General features: G+C 38.9%; 1 protein-coding gene and 2 pseudogenes across 1 annotated transcript; all 3 read right to left on the bottom strand.

Annotated features, from left to right (window-relative positions):
• Nucleotides 1-2,679: 2,679 nt before the first annotated feature.
• Nucleotides 2,680-5,050, bottom strand: LOC149238739 (pentatricopeptide repeat-containing protein At4g21880, mitochondrial-like; annotated as a pseudogene).
• Nucleotides 5,051-6,953: 1,903 nt separating this feature from the next.
• LOC149238738 (pentatricopeptide repeat-containing protein At4g21880, mitochondrial-like) lies at nt 6,954-9,320 on the bottom strand. The gene is made up of 2 exons (XM_089369659.1): nt 9,178-9,320; nt 6,954-8,256 (listed from the first exon to the last, which is right to left on the bottom strand). Exons 1-2 carry the CDS (start codon nt 9,318-9,320, stop codon nt 6,954-6,956), a joined length of 1,446 nt encoding a protein of 481 aa, XP_089225785.1.
• Nucleotides 9,321-11,265: 1,945 nt separating this feature from the next.
• Nucleotides 11,266-12,813, bottom strand: LOC149238737 (pentatricopeptide repeat-containing protein At4g21880, mitochondrial-like; annotated as a pseudogene).
• Between the last annotated feature and the right edge of the window lie 6,416 nt (nt 12,814-19,229).

Genomic DNA, 19,229 nt, shown 5'->3' with positions numbered 1-19,229 from the left:
AATAATCATGGTGACGATATTTTTGTGTAACAAGCACAAAGAGGAAGATAACTGAAATGGTGGAAGCATACCCAATTGATATGAATGGGTATCAAACCCAAGTAACTTTGAATATATTTCCTTTAGGATCATTTGATGTTTTGATTGCATGGCTTGGTGAGAGGCATGTTGGGTTAAGTTGGATTATTATCAGAAGGCATTGGAAGGTGTGCATAAGAATGGGTATAAATAACTCTCAAAGGCATAGCCAATTTGTGACTATAAGAGAGGTATCAACAATCAAATTGAAGAAATGTTATAAAAATGATGTTAATTGTATGTGATCAGGTGCTCAAGTTTATGTTAAAAAATAAAAGTGTCAAAATTTTGTTAAACTCAGCTTCAAATCAAAGAACTCATTAGTCTGAATCCAACAATGTGAACGAAACTCAAATCCGAGCTCGTATGTAGAAGTTAGAGAAAGTCAAAGTTAAACTTTGACTTGTCTACATGGCAGGATTATATGAGGTGGGAAAGCCCTTCAGTGAATGAGGAGGCACCAAGTGGTAGGTTTCCATTGGCCCTCACATATCTCAAGTCCCAAGTGGATCGGGTCAAGAATCGGCCCCTAGGCAGTACCGATTGCGATTTGCGATATTGCATATCACAAAGTCAGGAAAGGAGGAGTTATAGAATCGGCCCCCGGTACAGTAAGGGTTGCGACGCGATATATCACAATCGCATATCACACCCACTACCTGCTGATATATATATGATAAAGGGATTATCTGCCAATTGTGATGAGTGATAAAGTTTCGATTGCGATAGACTACCCAGACGCGATACATTTATGTGTTGTAGTTTATATACCGTCGGGTCCGCCGATACTGTCAATTATGATCCGATTGCTGATTGCGATGAGCGATAGACTGCCCGAATGCAAGATGTTATGAAATCTAGTTTATGTCCCTATTGGGTCTGTTAGTGCTTGAAATTTCACCTCAGGCTGAGAAAGGTAAACCTCAAGGCAAAATCAAACCACTTAGCCTCGTAGCTAGCCCTACAGGGCAGGAGAGGGCTCTCTCCGGTCTATCTCGAGAAAGATCTTCAATGGGCGAGATAACCAATAGGGTAACACTAATTTTAGGCTAGTAAACTGATCAAAAGGGTTGATTTTTAATAAATGATGGGATTTTTCTGGGCCGCATGGGGCAAAGAAACAACTTGAACAGAGAAATGTAATCAAAACACAGATTATCTCCTGAGGCAAGGTAGGCAAGAAATTTAACACCAAATTTAGATTAAATGAGACGGCAAGACTGCTGAGGAGCTGACAAGGGCATAGAAGATGAATCCTTGTCAAATAGAAGAAAACATTGAATATTGAACAAACTTAAAGGCAGAGCATACAAATGATGAATTCTACCTTAACACTTCATTTGTTCAATTAGAAATGATCATGAAGTGAAATGAAACATAACAGATCACATATGAATCACAAGAAAAACTTATGCTAAATTATCATACCACAGGAATCTCAGAAGTCAGAGCTGTATTTTCATTAAACTCTCTGCCAAAAACTGTACATGGTAAGCTCTCTATTCTCCAGCACTCAGAACTCTCCCCTCCCTTACAAATGATTTTTAATACATTAAATAAGCTCTGCTGCTTGAAAACAGATCGATCCAAAAATGAGGAGTTGTTTCTAAAATAAAAAAAATAGAAAAAACTATTTTTCTGCTCTAAAAACAAAATGTTTCCTTGAAATCTTCTGATGGCCGACACATGGAATAACTGCTGGAGCGCAGCTACCTTTAAATCACTAACTGAAGTCTTGAAATAGGAGATCGGTTCCTGTTTTCCTGCTATGATGGATATCTTCGTTCTGTTTTAGGCGTATCTTGACTTGGCATTTCTCATTGATAAGAGAATGCATCACGAAAATCAGGCACTAAACAGGGTAGCCACGCAACACGTATACTTTTAAGATTGTGAATAACGAAATGAAATCCCAGCTCTCATTCTAAACACAGCATTTTCTAGGCCTTAATTCAACCAAAACTATGACATCTGGCACGGACCAACTTTTAGTCATTATGAAGTGATATGTTGAATGAGCCATTTCCAAGAAGGACCAACAAGCGCCAGCAGCATGAGCAGCGACGAAGTAAGCAAGTATATTCAAGGAAAATCCCCACCAGATTGTACCAAAAATATAACCAGACACATGCTGCACTTATCGTAATATACAGATTGAATGATAGAGCTTGGGTAAACACTGAAATAGAAACATAATCAGGAAAACAGTCATGACTGTGATTATCTTTCCTTCCATGATAAGTGCTGAGGCCACAACCCAGAGGACCATCTGAGGCAAAGGGAGGATAACAAAAACATCGAACAAAAATCCTTTTCTAGACCTCAAATAATGCAACACAATCGACCGAGGATCGGTCACAAGATTTCCAGAACCGACCACTAGAGACTGTTTTGAAACTTATGCTAACTTCGCCTGCAACCATATATTCCATAAATGCATAGCGTCCCCCATGGATCGCAGAACTGCAACACTATCTCTGGAATATTCTAAGATCTTGCTTGCAACAAACTACAACAGATTTGGAAAAGCCCGCAATGATGTCTTGTCCAGTTCTTTTTTTTTTTAAGGCAATTGTGATGACAAACCACTCAACCTGTCTGCTAGAGTAGAGGTAATGTTGCCCGAATGAAATTTATCCTGAGACTCAAGCAAAGTTCCATGACAAAGACATAGAAGGCTGCGCAAGACATGTGATCCATATTGGTTGCACATATAAGGTAAAAGATCTGGTCACAAACAATGTCCACAAGAGATCTGGCCATCTCTTTCAGCTGCTTGAGGAGGTCAATGGTAGAGCTAAGCTGTTTATGCTTAATGCAGGAGAGCACTGATAAACTACAAGCGTAGCACCAATCCTCCTTATCTTTGTACTCATGAAGCAACTGAAACATTTCAGTGAATTTACCTTGCTTCCCAAGAGGCTCAATAAGGGACCTCATCGCTTTTGCCTCGGGAACGTCATTACTTTTAATCTCAGTTAAGTACTTTTCATGTTTTCTTTTATCCTCGACTATCTCCTTTGCTTTAAGGAAATTGCCGAAGTTCACAAAGACATGGATAAGTGCCATATATACATATTTTGATGATGGGATACCCGATCTTTTAAGTTCTTCATAGTACTTTACGGCCTCCCCCTCACCTTCAGCATGATGTATCAAGTAAGAGTATGTATCTGCATCTGCTTTTACATTTGCATTCTTCATCTGTTTGAGAACTGCCAATTCCCTGCAAACGTTATTCTCTCTGAAATATCCTGCCATAATGGCATTATATAGTTGTGCTGTTGGCCGCATATCCAACTCTCTCATTTCATCCAACAGATTGTATGCAGCTTCAAAATTCTTCATCTTCACAACAGAATTGATCATGTATTTGAACGTCTCCCCAGTTGGCTTGACATCATAGTTGCGCATCATTTTGTAGATTGGGAGCACTAGATCCAATTCATTTCTCTTTTCACTTGCTTGCATGAATGGATGGAAAGTCTTAGCAGAAATTTGTAGACCAGCTTTGCACATTTATTCAAACAAATCAAGAGCAATGTGAACCTCAAATGTCTCGCAACAATACTCAATAAGTGTGCTGTATGATGAGGAGGAAGGCTCTACTTCAAGCTTTTCATACATACTCTTGAAAATCAATATGATCTTATTAAGCTCCATGTTTGTAAGGCTTAGAGCAAACTCACATATGAAATCTGACAATTTGTGGAGCTTAACACCCTCAGTTTTAAATGCCAAAATACAGTTTTCGGTTGCCTCCTGCAGTGTGCTCCTCCCAAAGCATTTAAAAATGTTTGTCAAACACACCAGAGATGAAATTTCTGTAATTTCTACCTTTTCTAAGAGTCTCAAAATCTCGTCGGCCCAGTCATTTTCAGACAAAGCCAATAAGAAACCAGACGAACTTGGTCAACATTAGCTTCTTGACACCTTGAAAACCGTATCTTCATTGAACCCGACTTTGCCTCTGATTGCTGATGATGTTTTTGTTTTCTTCTGTTTGTGCTTTTGTAGAGATAGGAGCTGAGGAAGCTGCTGCATTTTGAAGAGCTGGAGAATTTGATACATATCCTAAAAACACATTTAATGATTTCTTCTTCAAAAAAGGGTTTTGAAGAAGAATCAATCTCACACTGACATAAGACAGAGTCTAACATCGGCTCCACTTGGGATGGCAGCTGCCGCTTTTTGGAGGTGCCAAGAACCGTAGAACTTTGGGAGAGCAGACCGTGCCTCCACCCATTGGGCAATGGAGTCATCATCAACACAACTGAAACTGAACTCAAACTGATTTGATCTCAAGACTGAAATGACTGAAAAACTGACTTAACAATCTTCAAGCAAACTAAAACAAGATGCTGCCCTTATGGCTGCTTATTTATTTACAAAAGCTACCCTACTTTGCTGCACAAACAATAGATCAGCTAATACTAAAATGCCATATTAACCATTCAAGTAAACCTTAAAATGATGCCGCTTGAGAATGCTTCCACGAGGTCACAGATGTAATTGCTGGCAGCCCTTCATGCACGTAATGACCCTGGTCACGGAAAAGACAGCCTGATCTGTCAATCAAACTGAAAAACACGTCCATATATGCCGCAATAGGATGACGGAAGCCAGACTCTGTTGGCTGTCCCAACTCTGCAATGCATACTTCCAACTGCACATTGTCAATGTAAACATCTATAGGCGATTCTATGATATCTTGTTTCGAATGAGGAAGGATTTCCAAGAACTTTTTAGGGTCTTGGAAATCATAAGACTGGATCTACTCATCTAAACATTGAATATCCTTCTCGATTCTTTCAACAATTAACTCACACAATTTAGTTTTGAACCACTTTGAAGATTTCAACAAATGAAGCCAGGCACTGAAAACATCTTCATCAATTTCAGTATCTACTAAATCCTTTCTTATTCCTTCTACAACTTCACACAGGGCAGGGTTTGCCACATACCCTTCCATTGCATGAATAGATCAGCGAGCACTGGACTGTCTGGATCAAGTTGGAGTCGCCAGGTGAATGGTTCAGCCTGCATAAGTGTCTGACTGCTGTCCACCATCAGCATCAGATCTGCACCTTGATTGCATGTACTGGGACAAGACAATCAACAAATTGAATGTTCTCCCCAGTATGGTCGCCAATATGTTAGTGCTTGAAATTTCACCTCAAGCTGAGAAAGGTAAACCTCAAGGCAACATCAAACCACTTAGCCTCGTAGCTAGCCCTACGGGGCAGGAGAGGGCTCTCTCCGGTCTATCTCGAGAAAGATCTTCAATGGGCGAGATAACCAATAGGGTAACACTAATTTTAGGCTAGTAAACTGATCAAAATGGTTGATTTTTAATAAATGATGGGATTTTTCTGGGCTGCATGGGGTAAAGAAACAGCTTGAACAGAGAAATGTAATCAAAACACAGATTATCTCCTGAGGCAAGGTAGGCAAGAAATTTAACACCAAATTTAGATTAAATGAGATGGCAAGACTGCTGAGGAGCTGACAAGGGCATAGAAGATGAATCCTTGTCAAACAGAAGAAAACATTGAATATTGAACAAACTTAAAGGTAGAGCATACAAATGATGAATTCTACCTTAACACTTCATTTGTTCAATTAGAAATGATCATGAAGTGAAATGAAACATAACAGATCACATATGAAACACAAGAAAAACTTATGCTAAATTATCATACCACAGGAATCTCAGAAGTCAGAGCTGTATTTTCATTAAACTCTCTGCCAAAAACTGTACATGGTAAGCTCTCTATTCTCCAGCACTCAGAACTCTCCCCTCCCTTACAAATGATTTTTAATACATTAAATAAGCTCTACTGTTTGAAAACAGATCGATCCAAAAATGAGGAGTTGTTTCTAAAGTAAAAAAAATAGAAAAAACTATTTTTCTGTTCTAAAAACAAAATGTTTCCTTGAAATCTTCTGATGGCCGACACATGGAATAACTGCTGGAGCGCAGCTACCTTTAAATCACTAACTGAAGTCTTGAAATAGGAGATTGGTTCCTGTTTTCCTACTATTATGGATATCTTCGTTCTGTTTTAGGCGTATCTTGACTTGGCATTTCTCACTGATAAGAGAATGCATCACGAAAATCGGGCACTAAACAGGGCAGCCACGCAACACGTATACTTTTAAGATTGTGAATAACGAAATGAAATTCCAGCTCTCATTCTAAACACAACATTTTCTAGGCCTTAATTCAACCAAAACTATGACATCTGGCACGGACCAACTTTCAGTCATTATGAAGTGATATGTTGAATGAGCCATTTCCAAGAAGGACCAACAAGCGCCAGTAGCATGAGCAGCGACGAAGTAAGCAAGTATATTCAAGGAAAATCCCCACCAGATTGTACCAAAAATATAACCAGACACATGCTGCACTTATCGTAATATACAGATTGAATGATAGACCTTGGGTAAACACTGAAATAGAAACATAATCAGGAAAATAGTCATGAATGTGATTATCTTTCCTTCCATGATAAGTGCTGAGGCCGCAACCCAGAGGACCATCTGAGGCAAAGGGAGGATAACAAAAACATCGAACAAAAATCCTTTTCTAGACCTCAAATAATGCAACGCAATTGATCGAGGATTGGTCACAAGATTTCCAGAACCGACCACTAGAGACTGTTTTGAAACCTATGCTAACTTCGCCTGCAACCATATATTCCATAAATGCATAGCGTCCCCCATGGATCGCAGAACTGCAACACTATCTCTGGAATATTCTAAGATCTTGCTTGCAACAAACTTCAACAGATTTGGAAAAGCCCGCAATGATGTCTTGTCCAGTTCTTTTTTTTTTTAAGGCAATTGTGATGACAAACCACTCAACCTGTCTGCTAGAGTAGAGGTAATGTTGCCCGAATGAAATTTATCCTGAGACTCAAGCAATGTTCCATGACAAAGACATAGAAGGCTGCGCAAGACATGTGATCCATATTGGTTGCACATATAAGGTAAAAGATCTGGTCACAAACAATGTCCACAAGAGATCTGTCCATCTCTTTCAGCTGCTTGAGGAGGTCAATGGCAGAGCTAAGCTGTTTATGCTTAATGCAGGAGAGCACTGATAAACTACAAGCGTAGCACCAATCCTCCTTATCTTTGTACTCATGAAGCAACTGAAACATTTCAGTGAATTTACCTTGCTTCCCAAGAGGCTCAATAAGGGACCTCATCGCTTTTGCCTTGGGAACGTCATTACTTTTAATCTCAGTTAAGTACTTTTCATGTTTTCTTTTATCCTCGACTATCTCCTTTGCTTTAAGGAAATTGCCGAAGTTCACAAAGACATGGATAAGTGCCATATATACATATTTTGATGATGGGATACCCGATCTTTTAAGTTCTTCATAGTACTTTACGGCCTCCCCCTCACCTTTAGCATGATGTATCAAGTAAGAGTATGTATCTGCATCTGCTTTTACATTTGCATTCTTCATCTGTTTGAGAACTGCCAATGCCCTGCAAACGTTATTCTCTCTGAAATATCCTGCCATAATGGCATTATATAGTTGTGCTATTGGCCGCATATCCAACTCTCTCATTTCATCCAACAGATTGTATGCAGCTTCAAAATTCTTCATCTTCACAACAAAATTGATCATGTATTTGAACGTCTCCCCAGTTGGCTTGACATCATAGTTGCGCATCATTTTGTAGATTGGGAGCACCAGATCCAATTCATTTCTCTTTTCACTTGCTTGCATGAATGGATGGAAAGTCTTAGCAGAAATTTGTAGACCAGCTTTGCACATTTCTTCAAACAAATCAAGAGCAATGTGAACCTCTGTCTCGCAACAATACTCAATAAGTATATTGTATGATGAGGAGGAAGGCTCTACTTCAAGCTTTTCATACATACTATTGAAAATCAATATGATCTTCTTAAGCTCCATGTTTGTAAGGCTTAGAGCAAACTCACATATGAAATCTGACAACTTGTGGAGCTTAACACCCTCAGTTTTAAATGCCAGAATACAGTTTTCGGCTGCCTCCTGCAGTGTGCTCCTCCCAAAGCATTTAAAAATGTTTGTCAAACACACCAGAGATGAAATTTCTGTAATTTCTACCTTTTCTAAGAGTCTCAAAATCTCGTCGGTCCAGTCATTTTCAGACAAAGCCAATAAGAAACCAGACGAACTTGGTCAGCATTAGCTTCTTGACACCTTGAAAACCGTATCTTCATTGAACTCAACTTTGCCTCTGATTGCTGATGATGTTTTTGTTTTCTTCTGTTTGTGTTTTTGTAGAGATAGGAGCTGAGGAAGGTGCTGCATTTTGAAGAGCTGGAGAATTTGATACATATCCTAAAAACACATTTAATGATTTCTTCTTCAAAACAGGGTTTTGAAGAAGAATCAATCTCACACTGACATAAGACGGAGTCTAACATCGGATCCACTTGGGATGGCAGCTGCCGCTTTTGGAGGTGCCAAGAACCGCAGAACTTTGGGAGAGCAGACCGTGCCTCCACCCATTGGGAAATGGAGTCATCATCAACACAACTGAAACTGAACTGAAACTGATTTGATCTCAAGACTGAAATGACTGAAAAACTGACTTAACAATCTTCAAGCAAACTAAAACAAGACGCTGCCCTTATGGCTGCTTATTTATTTACAAAAGCTACCCTACTTTGCTGCACAAACAATAGATCAGGTAATACTAAAATGCCATATTAACCATTCAAGTAAACCTGAAAATGATGCCGCTCGAGAATGCTTCCACGAGGTCACAGATGTAATTGTTGGCAGCCCTTCATGCACGTAATGACCCTGGTCACGGAAAAGACAGCCTGATCTGTCAATCAAACTGAAAAACACGTCCATATATGCCGCAATAGGATGACGGAAGCCAGACTCTGTTGGCTATCCCAACTCTGCAATGCATACTTCCAACTGCACATTGTCAATGTAAACATCTATAGGCGATTCTATGATATCTTGTTTCGAATGAGGAAGGATTTCCAAGAACTTTTTAGGGTCTTGGAAATCATAAGACTGGATCTGCTCATCTAAACATTGAATATCCTTCTCGATTCTTTCAACAATTAACTCGCACAATTTAGTTTTGAACCACTTTGAAGATTTCAACAAATGAAGCCAGGCACTGAAAACATCTTCATCAATTTCAGTATCTACTAACTCCTTTCTTATTCCTTCTACAGCTTCACACAGGGCAGGGTTTGCCACATACCCTTCCATTGTATGAATAGATCAGCGAGCACTGGACTGTCTGGATCAAGTTGGAGTCGCCAGGTGAATGGTTCAGCCTGCATAAGTGTCTGACTGCTGTCCACCATCAGCATCAGATCTGCACCTTGATTGCATGTACTGGGACAAGACAATCAACAAATTGAATGTTCTCCCCAGTATGGTCGCCAATATGTTAGCGCTTGAAATTTCACCTCAGACTGAGAAAGGTAAACCTCAAGGCAACATCAAACCACTTAGCCTCATAGCTAGCCCTACGGGGTAGGAGAGGGCTCTCTCCGGTCTATCTCGAGAAAGATCTTCAATGGGCGAGATAACCAATAGGGTAACGCTAATTTTAGGCTAGTAAACTGATCAAAAGCGTTGATTTTTAATAAATGATGGGATTTTTCTGGGCTGCATGGGGTAAAGAAACAGCTTGAACAGAGAAATGTAATCAAAACACAGATTATCTCCTGAGGCAAGGTAGGCAAGAAATTTAACACCAAATTTAGATTAAATGAGATGGCAAGACTGCTGAGGAGCTGACAAGGGCATAGAAGATGAATCCTTGTCAAACAGAAGAAAACATTGAATATTGAACAAAATTAAAGGCAGAGCATACAAATGATGAATTCTACCTTAACACTTCATTTGTTCAATTAGAAATGATCATGAAGTGAAATGAAACATAATAGATCACATATGAAACACAAGAAAAACTTATGCTAAATTATCATACCACATGAATCTCAGAAGTCAGAGCTGTATTTTCATTAAACTCTCTGCCAAAAACTGTACATGGTAAGCTCTCTATTCTCTAGCACTCAGAACTCTCCCCTCCCTTACAAATGATTTTTAATACATTAAATAAGCTCTGCTGTTTGAAAACAGATCGATCCAAAAATGAGGAGTTGTTTCTAAAATAAAAAAAATAGAAAAAACTATTTTTCTGTTCTAAAAACAAAATGTTTCCTTGAAATCTTCTGATGGCCGACACATGGAATAACTGCTGGAGCGCAGCTACCTTTAAATCACTAACTGAAGTCTTGAAATAGGAGATCGGTTCCTATTTTCCTGCTATGATGGATATCTTCGTTCTGTTTTAGGCGTATCTTGACTTGGCATTTCTCATTGATAAGAGAATGCATCACGAAAATCGGGCACTAAACAGGCAGCCACGCAACACGTATACTTTTAAGATTGTGAATAACGAAATGAAATCCCAGCTCTCATTCTAAACACAACATTTTCTAGGCCTTAATTCAACCAAAACTATGACATCTGGCACGGACCAACTTTTAGTCATTATGAAGTGATATGTTGAATGAGCCATTTCCAAGAAGGACCAACAAGCGCCAGCAGCATGAGCAACGACGAAGTAAGCAAGTATATTCAAGGAAAATCCCCACTAGATTGTACCTAAAATATAACCAGACACATGCTGCACTTATCGTAATATACAGATTGAATGATAGACCTTGGGTAAACACTGAAATAGAAACATAATCAGGAAAACAGTCATGACTGTGATTATCTTTCCTTCCATGATAAGTGCTGAGGCCGCAACCCAGAGGACCATCTGAGGCAAAGGGAGGATATCAAAAACATCGAACAAAAATCCTTTTCTAGACCTCAAATAATACAACGCAATTGACCGAGGATCGGTCACAAGATTTCCAGAACCGACCACTAGAGACTGTTTTGAAACCTATGCTAACTTCGCCTGCAACCATATATTCCATAAATGCATAGCGTCCCCCATGGATCGCAGAACTGCAACACTATCTCTGGAATATTCTAAGATCTTGCTTGCAACAAACTTCAACAGATTTGGAAAAGCCCGCAATGATGTCTTGTCCAGTTCTTTTTTTTCTTAGGCAATTGTGATGACAAACCACTCAACCTGTCTGCTAGAGTAGAGGTAATGTTTCCCGAATGAAATTTATCCTGAGACTCAAGCAATGTTCCATGACAAAGACATAGAAGGCTGCACAAGACATGTGATCATATTGGTTGCACATATAAGGTAAAAGATCTAGTCACAAACAATGTCCACAAGAGATCTGGCCATCTCTTTCAGCTGCTTGAGGAGGTCAATGGCAGAGCTAAGTTGTTTATGCTTAATGCAGGAGAGCACTGATAAACTACAAGCGTAGCACCAATCCTCCTTATCTTTGTACTCATGAAGCAACTGAAACATTTCAGTGAATTTACCTTGCTTCCCAAGAGGCTCAATAAGGGACCTCATCGCTTTTGCCTTGGGAACGTCATTACTTTTAATCTCAGTTAAGTACTTTTCATGTTTTCTTTTATCCTCGACTATCTCCTTTTCTTTAAGGAAATTGCCGAAGTTCACAAAGACATGGATAAGTGCCATATATACATATTTTGATGATGGGATACCCGATCTTTTAAGTTCTTCATAGTACTTTACGGCGTCCCCCTCACCTTTAGCATGATGTATCAAGTAAGAGTATGTATCTGCATCTGCTTTTACATTTGCATTCTTCATCTGTTTGAGAACTGCCAATGCCCTGCAAACGTTATTCTCTCTGAAATATCTTGCCATAATGGCATTATATAGTTGTGCTGTTGGCCGCATATCCATCTCTCTCATTTCATCCAACAGATTGTATGCAGCTTCAAAATTCTTCATCTTCACAATAGAATTGATCATGTATTTGAACGTCTCCCCAGTTGGCTTGACATCATAGTTGTGCATCATTTTGTAGATTGGGAGCACCAGATCCAATTCATTTCTCTTTTCACTTGCTTGCATGAATGGATGGAAAGTCTTAGCAGAAATTTGTAGACCAGCTTTGCACATTTCTTCAAACAAATCAAGAGCAATGTGAACCTCAAATGTCTCGCAACAATACTCAATAAGTGTGCTGTATGATGAGGAGGAAGGCTCTACTTCAAGCTTTTCATACATACTCTTGAAAATCAATATGATCTTCTTAAGCTCCATGTTTGTAAGGCTTAGAGCAAACTCACATATGAAATCTGACAACTTGTGGAGCTTAACACCCTCAGTTTTAAATGCCAGAATACAGTTTTCGGCTGCCTCCTGCAGTGTGCTCCTCCCAAAGCATTTAAAAATGTTTGTTAAACACACCAGAGATGAAATTTCTGTAATTTCTACCTTTTCTAAGAGTCTCAAAATCTCGTCGGTACAGTCATTTTCAGACAAAGCCAATAAGAAACCAGACGAACTTGGTCAGCATTAGCTTCTTGACACCTTGAAAACCGTATCTTCATTGAACCCGACTTTGCCTCTGATTGCTGATGATGTTTTTGTTTTCTTTTGTTTGTGCTTTTATAGAGATAGGAGCTGAGGAAGCTGCTGCATTTTGAAGAGCTGGAGAATTTGATACATATTCTAAAAACACATTTAATGATTTCTTCTTCAAAACAGGGTTTTGAAGAAGAATCAATCTCACACTGACATAAGACGGAGTCTAACAGGGTCCATGTTATTTCTATCACAACATTTCGCCATGTTAACAAGACCTTCAACCCACCAAATCTTGCTGATTGCAATTTGTGATATGACCGACAGGTTATGGCACACAACACAACCAAATTCCCGCTCAGTTAGCAGAGGTTGGAGCGAATTTGTGGGATTATGTCAGTTTTGGAGCAATTTGTGGAACAAATAGTTGGAGAACTAGAATAAATCATAACTTCTTCAGTTCTTATCCAAATTGGATGCAAAAGGAGGCTAGATAGCCATTTTTGAGTATTCTGAACTCATTGAGATAGGTTTAAGAGGCATTTGAGCATTGTAAATAAACTCTTGTTGTAATTTCGAGCATAACAGAGAGGCCCAAGCATTAGAAGCGAGACCAAGGAGACGTAGCTCAAGAGGGGCGAACTCCTCATCAAATCTCTGTTTTGTGTGTTGTATTTTGATGTTCTTTGTTGTTATTTTTCTGTTATTCAACATATGTTTTGTGCTAATTTTTTTATAAAATTTACATAATAAAATCTCATGGGAATCAGTTAATTAAGAAAACATGGTGAATCCTTCAGCACTTGATAAGAAAATGATAAGCATATTTGGTTTTATTCTGAATGCGGAATTAGCACAACATTACTAATCTGCTCCATTTTAGGTCAAGTTAGTATCAGAGCACTGTTACACAAAATTTTGTCACTGTCCCTGTACTCCCCATTCCTTGATCCTGGAGGACCTCTATAGTGAACCCCGCATGCTTTGCCTCCTTGAGGAAACCCCCATTGTGTCCCTCTTCATGAGCAAATCAATTCCATTTTGCACCTTTTCCCCTGAAACTTTTGTTTTGCCTAGTTTACAAGACCGTTGCTAATGACCTTTGTCTCCCTCACATCTATGTGCAGAGATTAGCACTATCCCTTGCATTGACTAGAGTGACTGAGCTGTGTTCCAGTCGCACCGGTCTTGTTTTGGAAAGTTTTTTAAATTAGGAGTCGAAGCTTCCAGCTCTAGAAGCTTCGTAACAAAAGTCTGGTAAATGGTTTGGTCAGATGGGATCGAGGATGTCTGTTTGGGCTCCTTTCCCCTATAATGATGGAACTACCTCAAGGGATAAGCCCTTCTCCCATGAGAATAGGACCCATTTCCCATCCATTTTTCCTATATAAGCCTCCCTTCTTCCCAAGCACAAGCTAGTGTTGATATTTTGTGCTTATGCTATTTTGGTTTGGAGTAGACAACAAACTATTACTAGTTGTAGCTATCTAGTTGTGTGAGGGAGAAGTGTGATTTGGTTTGGAGTGAAGCCTAAAGGGAAGAGCCTTAAAACTATTGTTGATTCAGGCCATCACGAAATGCTAGTAGAAGTGTGTGGGAACCTGGTCTTGTCACAGGAAGACTGCAACGTCAAGACAAATGGTTGTAATATCTCTTTGATATTAATATATTCAACTATCAATTGATTTCCTACATGATTCGTCATCTTACATATTCATGGCTTAATGTTTCTTGACTTGTCAAGTAGGTTGAATTATAATTTGTCTATTATCACGTTTGTTGTTTGTTGTTGTTTACTTGTTTCAGGTGCTTGAAGAAGGAAGCGAGAGATAGCTGGAGTGAGCAAGCAAGGACATCATCAAACAGGATAAGCGGACTAAGTGGTAGGGCCTCTTAATTGGTTCTAACCTAAGGAAATCTTCCATAGAATGTATCTGTTGTGGCTAGACCCATCATCAGGCTAGAGGAATTCATTCGTGTCCACACTTATAATTTTACTTCACCACAAATTGGCGACTCCACTGGGGATCCCAATCCTTTTGTTTGTCATGGATTTTATGATTCTGTGAGAACTTTTCTAGTTCCACTTTTTCCCTTTTCTTATGTTTCTTTTCTACTGCTTATTGGTCTGAGTCTAAAATTCATAGTAGCAGATCTGGTCCTTATTTTAATTTTTTTATTTTTATTTTTCCTTAGCTCCCTCGATCAATGCACTTAATTCACTAATAGTCGCGCCGATCAGCGTGAGTTGCTGAAAAATAGTCGTGTCAACCAGCCTCTGGCGCTTGTTGTCAATTAGGTAGTCACGCCGATGCCTGTAAGTAAAGATTAGGGCCTGACCCCAATCTTGGCCAATGTGTTCCGCTCTTGTGGTTTTGACCCTGTAAGCCTTTTGGACCATTTTCTCCTTGATTAGAAAGCTACTTTTCATTTGGTTTTGTTTACTTGTTGGCTTGTCATCAATCTTTCTGCTTGATTGATTGAGTCATTGAGTGGCCAGCAACACTAGGGCATCTAATTGGTCATCCATTCAACAGTTTACGAACTCAATAAGTCAGGTTGTAGGTGTAATTACTCTATGCATTTTGTTTTTATGTCCTTTTACGACTTTGACCTATTTTACACAAGTTCAAAAAGTTTTCGTGTGCTTGCCTAAACATTTCTTTTCCGGTATGGATTACATTGTTTGTCTTGTGGTTGGTAAAGTTGGTGTTTCATTAGTCTGAATAAGTTTCTATTTTCATGTGTTCATTTGCTGAAAGAGATTATTGTCTCGAGAAATTTTTTTCACTAAAAGATTATATGCGAAAAGTTTTGTTTCGTTGTTTCATGAAAAAGTGTGAAATTCTAGCTTGTTGCATCATTACGTTATGATAACTTGAATCATTAAAAGACTAGGATTGCATCGACATTTGAAAAAGGAAGAGAACTTGTTTGATTATGAAAGCACTAATAGAGAAGTGTTTGTCAAGAAATTAGGAATTGGAATGAATTTTTCATTAGTTTATTTTTTGAAAAAGTAAGATAGTGAAAGATCATTTGGTTTTCAGTTGCTTGATTATTTGAATTTGATTGAGTAGTTTCTACCCTATCTAGTGTAGGAATTTCATCGAATTGAAAGGGTCTTGTCTCATTTAGTTGCATTTAAGTTTTTTCAAGTAGCATTGCTAAGACCTGAAAACTAAAACATAAATCAAGATCAACTTTAAAATGGATTCAATTAACCTAAGGCAAATTTGACATTAACGATCATATATAGAAGGTCTAGGCTAGAGACATGTTCCAGTGCCTTTAAACCTAGCAGCTGTCGTTAGCTTCAACATTAGACAACGCTAGTATGGATTTTTGCTCCCTGTACAATTGAGAATATAACAGGAGACCCCACTAGGCTACAATCCTTTTATCCTTAGGAAGCCGAGTCAGCCGCCTTGCAAACGTGATACACTGAACACAACATTCAGGGAGATTTCCTGCTCGTAATTCTTGGTTCGTCGGGAGGTGTTCTACAGTTCACGGTTGCCTGGTAATCCTGTTTACCTAGATCATCTAGAGAAATCATTTGATATTTTTGACTCATTAAACTTAAAAGATCATTCAAGAACTTGTCCTTTCGAGCTCGTTCCCAATCAAAAGCAATAGAGTCATCTTTGTTTCTTTCTTGACTCCTAAAAAATGAAAGAGCACCAGTTTTTTATGTGTCTTAATAATTGATTGCCCACGATCCAAAGCACTTGTTAGTCTTTTTTTGAGACAAAATCATGAGTTTCCCTTAAAAGAACATTTTAAACCCTTGAAGTTAATTGTTCTTGATGAGCACCAATATTGCAACAAGGATGCTACAATTCCTGGGCTACCTGCTTTACTTATCAACCCAGGGTTTGTACAAACTTGGAGGTGATAGTGCTATATGCACAAGTAGAAGTGAAGGTCCTGCCTGTTGTCACTATTCATCTGGAAAGAGACCCTAGGGGTTCCAAGCCAGACTTCTGTAGAGTCAAAAGAAGCTTGATTCTTTGATGGAAGAAGAGAAAATCTATTCTAAGAGAGCTACTCTACCGCAGTAATGAAGAAAACAACATGTAATGCTAAATCACACCATATCCTAATTAACCATTTAAATAGCTACGCTAAACATAATTGTTAAATCAACACTAACCTAAAGCTGCTATCTAAGTTACGGAAGTAAAGAGCATAAAACCAAACTAATGTGTAAGCAAGGAAACTAAACTAAGTCTGTTTTCACTTTTTTTGGTAAAATCAAGCATGCAATTTAATTATTCTTGTAGATGTGACAGGTGGATGGAAGGTGGTTGAGGATGGCTAGAAGGAGTATTGCAATGATCGGACAATGTTGTAGTATGATTGAATAACCAAATCTAAGCTCAGGAGTGGTAGCATTTAAAGAATACACAGAACAAAGTTCAGGAAGGAGTCAAGCGAAAGCGCAATCGAAGATCAAAATAAGTGGAAGGGAGATGAAATGAAGCAACAATGCATGGGAACAATTGGATCAGTCAGATCAACGAACAATATAAATGGAAGATGAATAGCGGAGATCTTATCGTAGGAGATTAAGTGAATAGATGGATGAACATGACTAATAGAAGATGAGCGACAGAGATCTTATCACAGGGGATTAAGTGAATAGATAGACGCACAGGATTAACGAGAGATGAATGGTGGAGATCTTATCGCATGGGATTAAGTGAATAGATAGACGAATAGGATTAATGGGAGATGAATGGCAGAGATCTTATCATGAGAGATGAAGTCAATAGACAGATGGATCACATCAAGTCACATGTCGACAGAAGGGTGGAAAACGTGCGGAATGATGGAGCGAGTTTTCGTAGGTGGTAAGCAGTTTCTCACGTGCCCTTGAAGCTATAAGCGAAATTCCTAAATTTTATGCGATTAGCCTATGTGAGTGACACGTAGCATGAAAAAACCACTTTTATCGCATGCTCTCGGGCGGATATTGATCGTGCAAGAATTCGCGCGAGATTTTGTGATAGCCGTTGGATCATGCGGGATTGATCAATAGTGGATATCAGCCAAGCTAGTTGGCGATCAGATGACACGATAGTCGTTGGATCAGGTAAGGCAGATTGACGGTGGAGGGCCGAAGCGCCTAAAGTCAAAGGTTGAAATGAATATGCACGCGGTTGATGGTGATTGGCCAGGTTTGTTGTGTATCGGATGGTAAGGAAATCTATAGGCATCATCTAATTAAGACATGATTTATTAGCTTCCACATATATTATGCATGGATAAAGTTCTGAAGGAAATGAGAATATGAGCGAGATCTTATTACAGAAAGAGAGTGATGGAAAAATATGACAATAAAATGAACCAATTACTGAATCAAGACGAAAAACTCCCAAAGCTCATGCAACAATTAGAAATCTATGTTTTTGGGGTTGCTAAAGGGTCTATTCCTCAAGTCATGGTCCTAGAGGGAGGAGGTGAGGCTGAGACACCTGCTGACAACCTTATGGTGATATTTTTCTCCTTGCTAACCTGCTAATTAAAAGAAGGAACAAATGGAAGAAAACTAAAACACAATCAATATACGCTACACTACTGTAATGGAAATGCAACTACTTAAGCTAATGAACGATTAAACCATGAATCTATGCGCTACACTACTGTAATGGAAATGCAGTTACTTAAGCAAATGAACAATTAAAACATGAATCTATGCTAACATACATGTATAATAAAGAGGAGCCTTAGCTACTAGGGTTGGGCCCTAACCCAAGAGCTTCAGCCCTCTGAGTTAACTCAGTGCTGGCTCGAAATGAAACTCATTCTTATTATCAAAACCATGGATTACATAAAAAACTGTCACAAGTCTTGCAACTCGAAAATAGAGTAAGTTTTACAAAAATAAAATCTGAATCCTACTGAGGTCCTAGGCCTCTCTACTTATATGTATGAAGTCTCCAACAACTTCCTTAAAATTAGGGAGGCTTGGCTCCCAAACTCAAGATAAACTGGTGCTTTGACTTTCACTTGCTCAACTGCCTTCTAGTCCTCATGGTTGGCTGTTTGCACTTCAAGCTGATGGAGGAATATTCGAATGGGGGGTAGTAAATGAGGAGGATTTACCTCCTATAATTCTTCTCCCTTGTCCAATTCGAGTTTTGAACAAGGTATTTGCCAAAATTCCTTACTTTTATCCTTTAATCCTGCATTAAATGCACATTAGACCACAAAGCAAAATATCCAACTCTAACTCATCTCATAAACAAAATATAATAAAAAAGTATGCAGTAAGTTGTGAGAATAGTTGGTTTGACTAAGCTAGAAGGTGAATTAAGGCCCATATAATTACCCAATGATGAGGCTAATCATCACCCCCTACTGAAAGTGTTGCTCATCCTTTGAGAAACTTAGTTAGTGTCCATTTCCTTCATGGCTATGGTAGCCTCTTTGACCCCATGCCTCTGCTGTGGTATCTTCTTCTTGTTCATAGACGCATGCTTTCGTTTCTACTTCTTCCCACTGACTCTTTTCCTCTTCTTCTTTTCTCCCTTCTAGAATCCCTAGGAGTAGTGGTGGATTGAGTTTTATGTCTATCCAATTGACCTTCAACCTTTGCATTGATTGCTTATACATAGGTGTCCTGTTGAGTGCCTCTCTTAACCTTTGAGGGGAGTGATATTCTCTGATCTTCAAGC

The sequence above is a fragment of the Pinus tabuliformis genome, chromosome 8, assembly GCF_031772625.1.
Source record: "Pinus tabuliformis cultivar Carrire ecotype Pingquan chromosome 8, CPIR1, whole genome shotgun sequence".
Lineage (NCBI taxonomy): Eukaryota > Viridiplantae > Streptophyta > Pinopsida > Pinales > Pinaceae > Pinus > Pinus tabuliformis.
This window is presented reverse-complemented; position numbering and strand designations above follow the sequence as displayed.

Excerpts from the sequence above, each read along its gene's own strand:
- LOC149238738 (XM_089369659.1), bottom strand. The coding sequence starts at position 9,320 with ATGGAAGGGTATGTGGCAAACCCTGCCCTGTGTGAAGCTGTAGAAGGA. Across the intron at positions 8,257-9,177 it reads AAGTGGTTCAAAACTAAATT|TTCGTCTGGTTTCTTATTGG; the intron begins GTGCGAGTTAAT and ends ATGCTGACCAAG.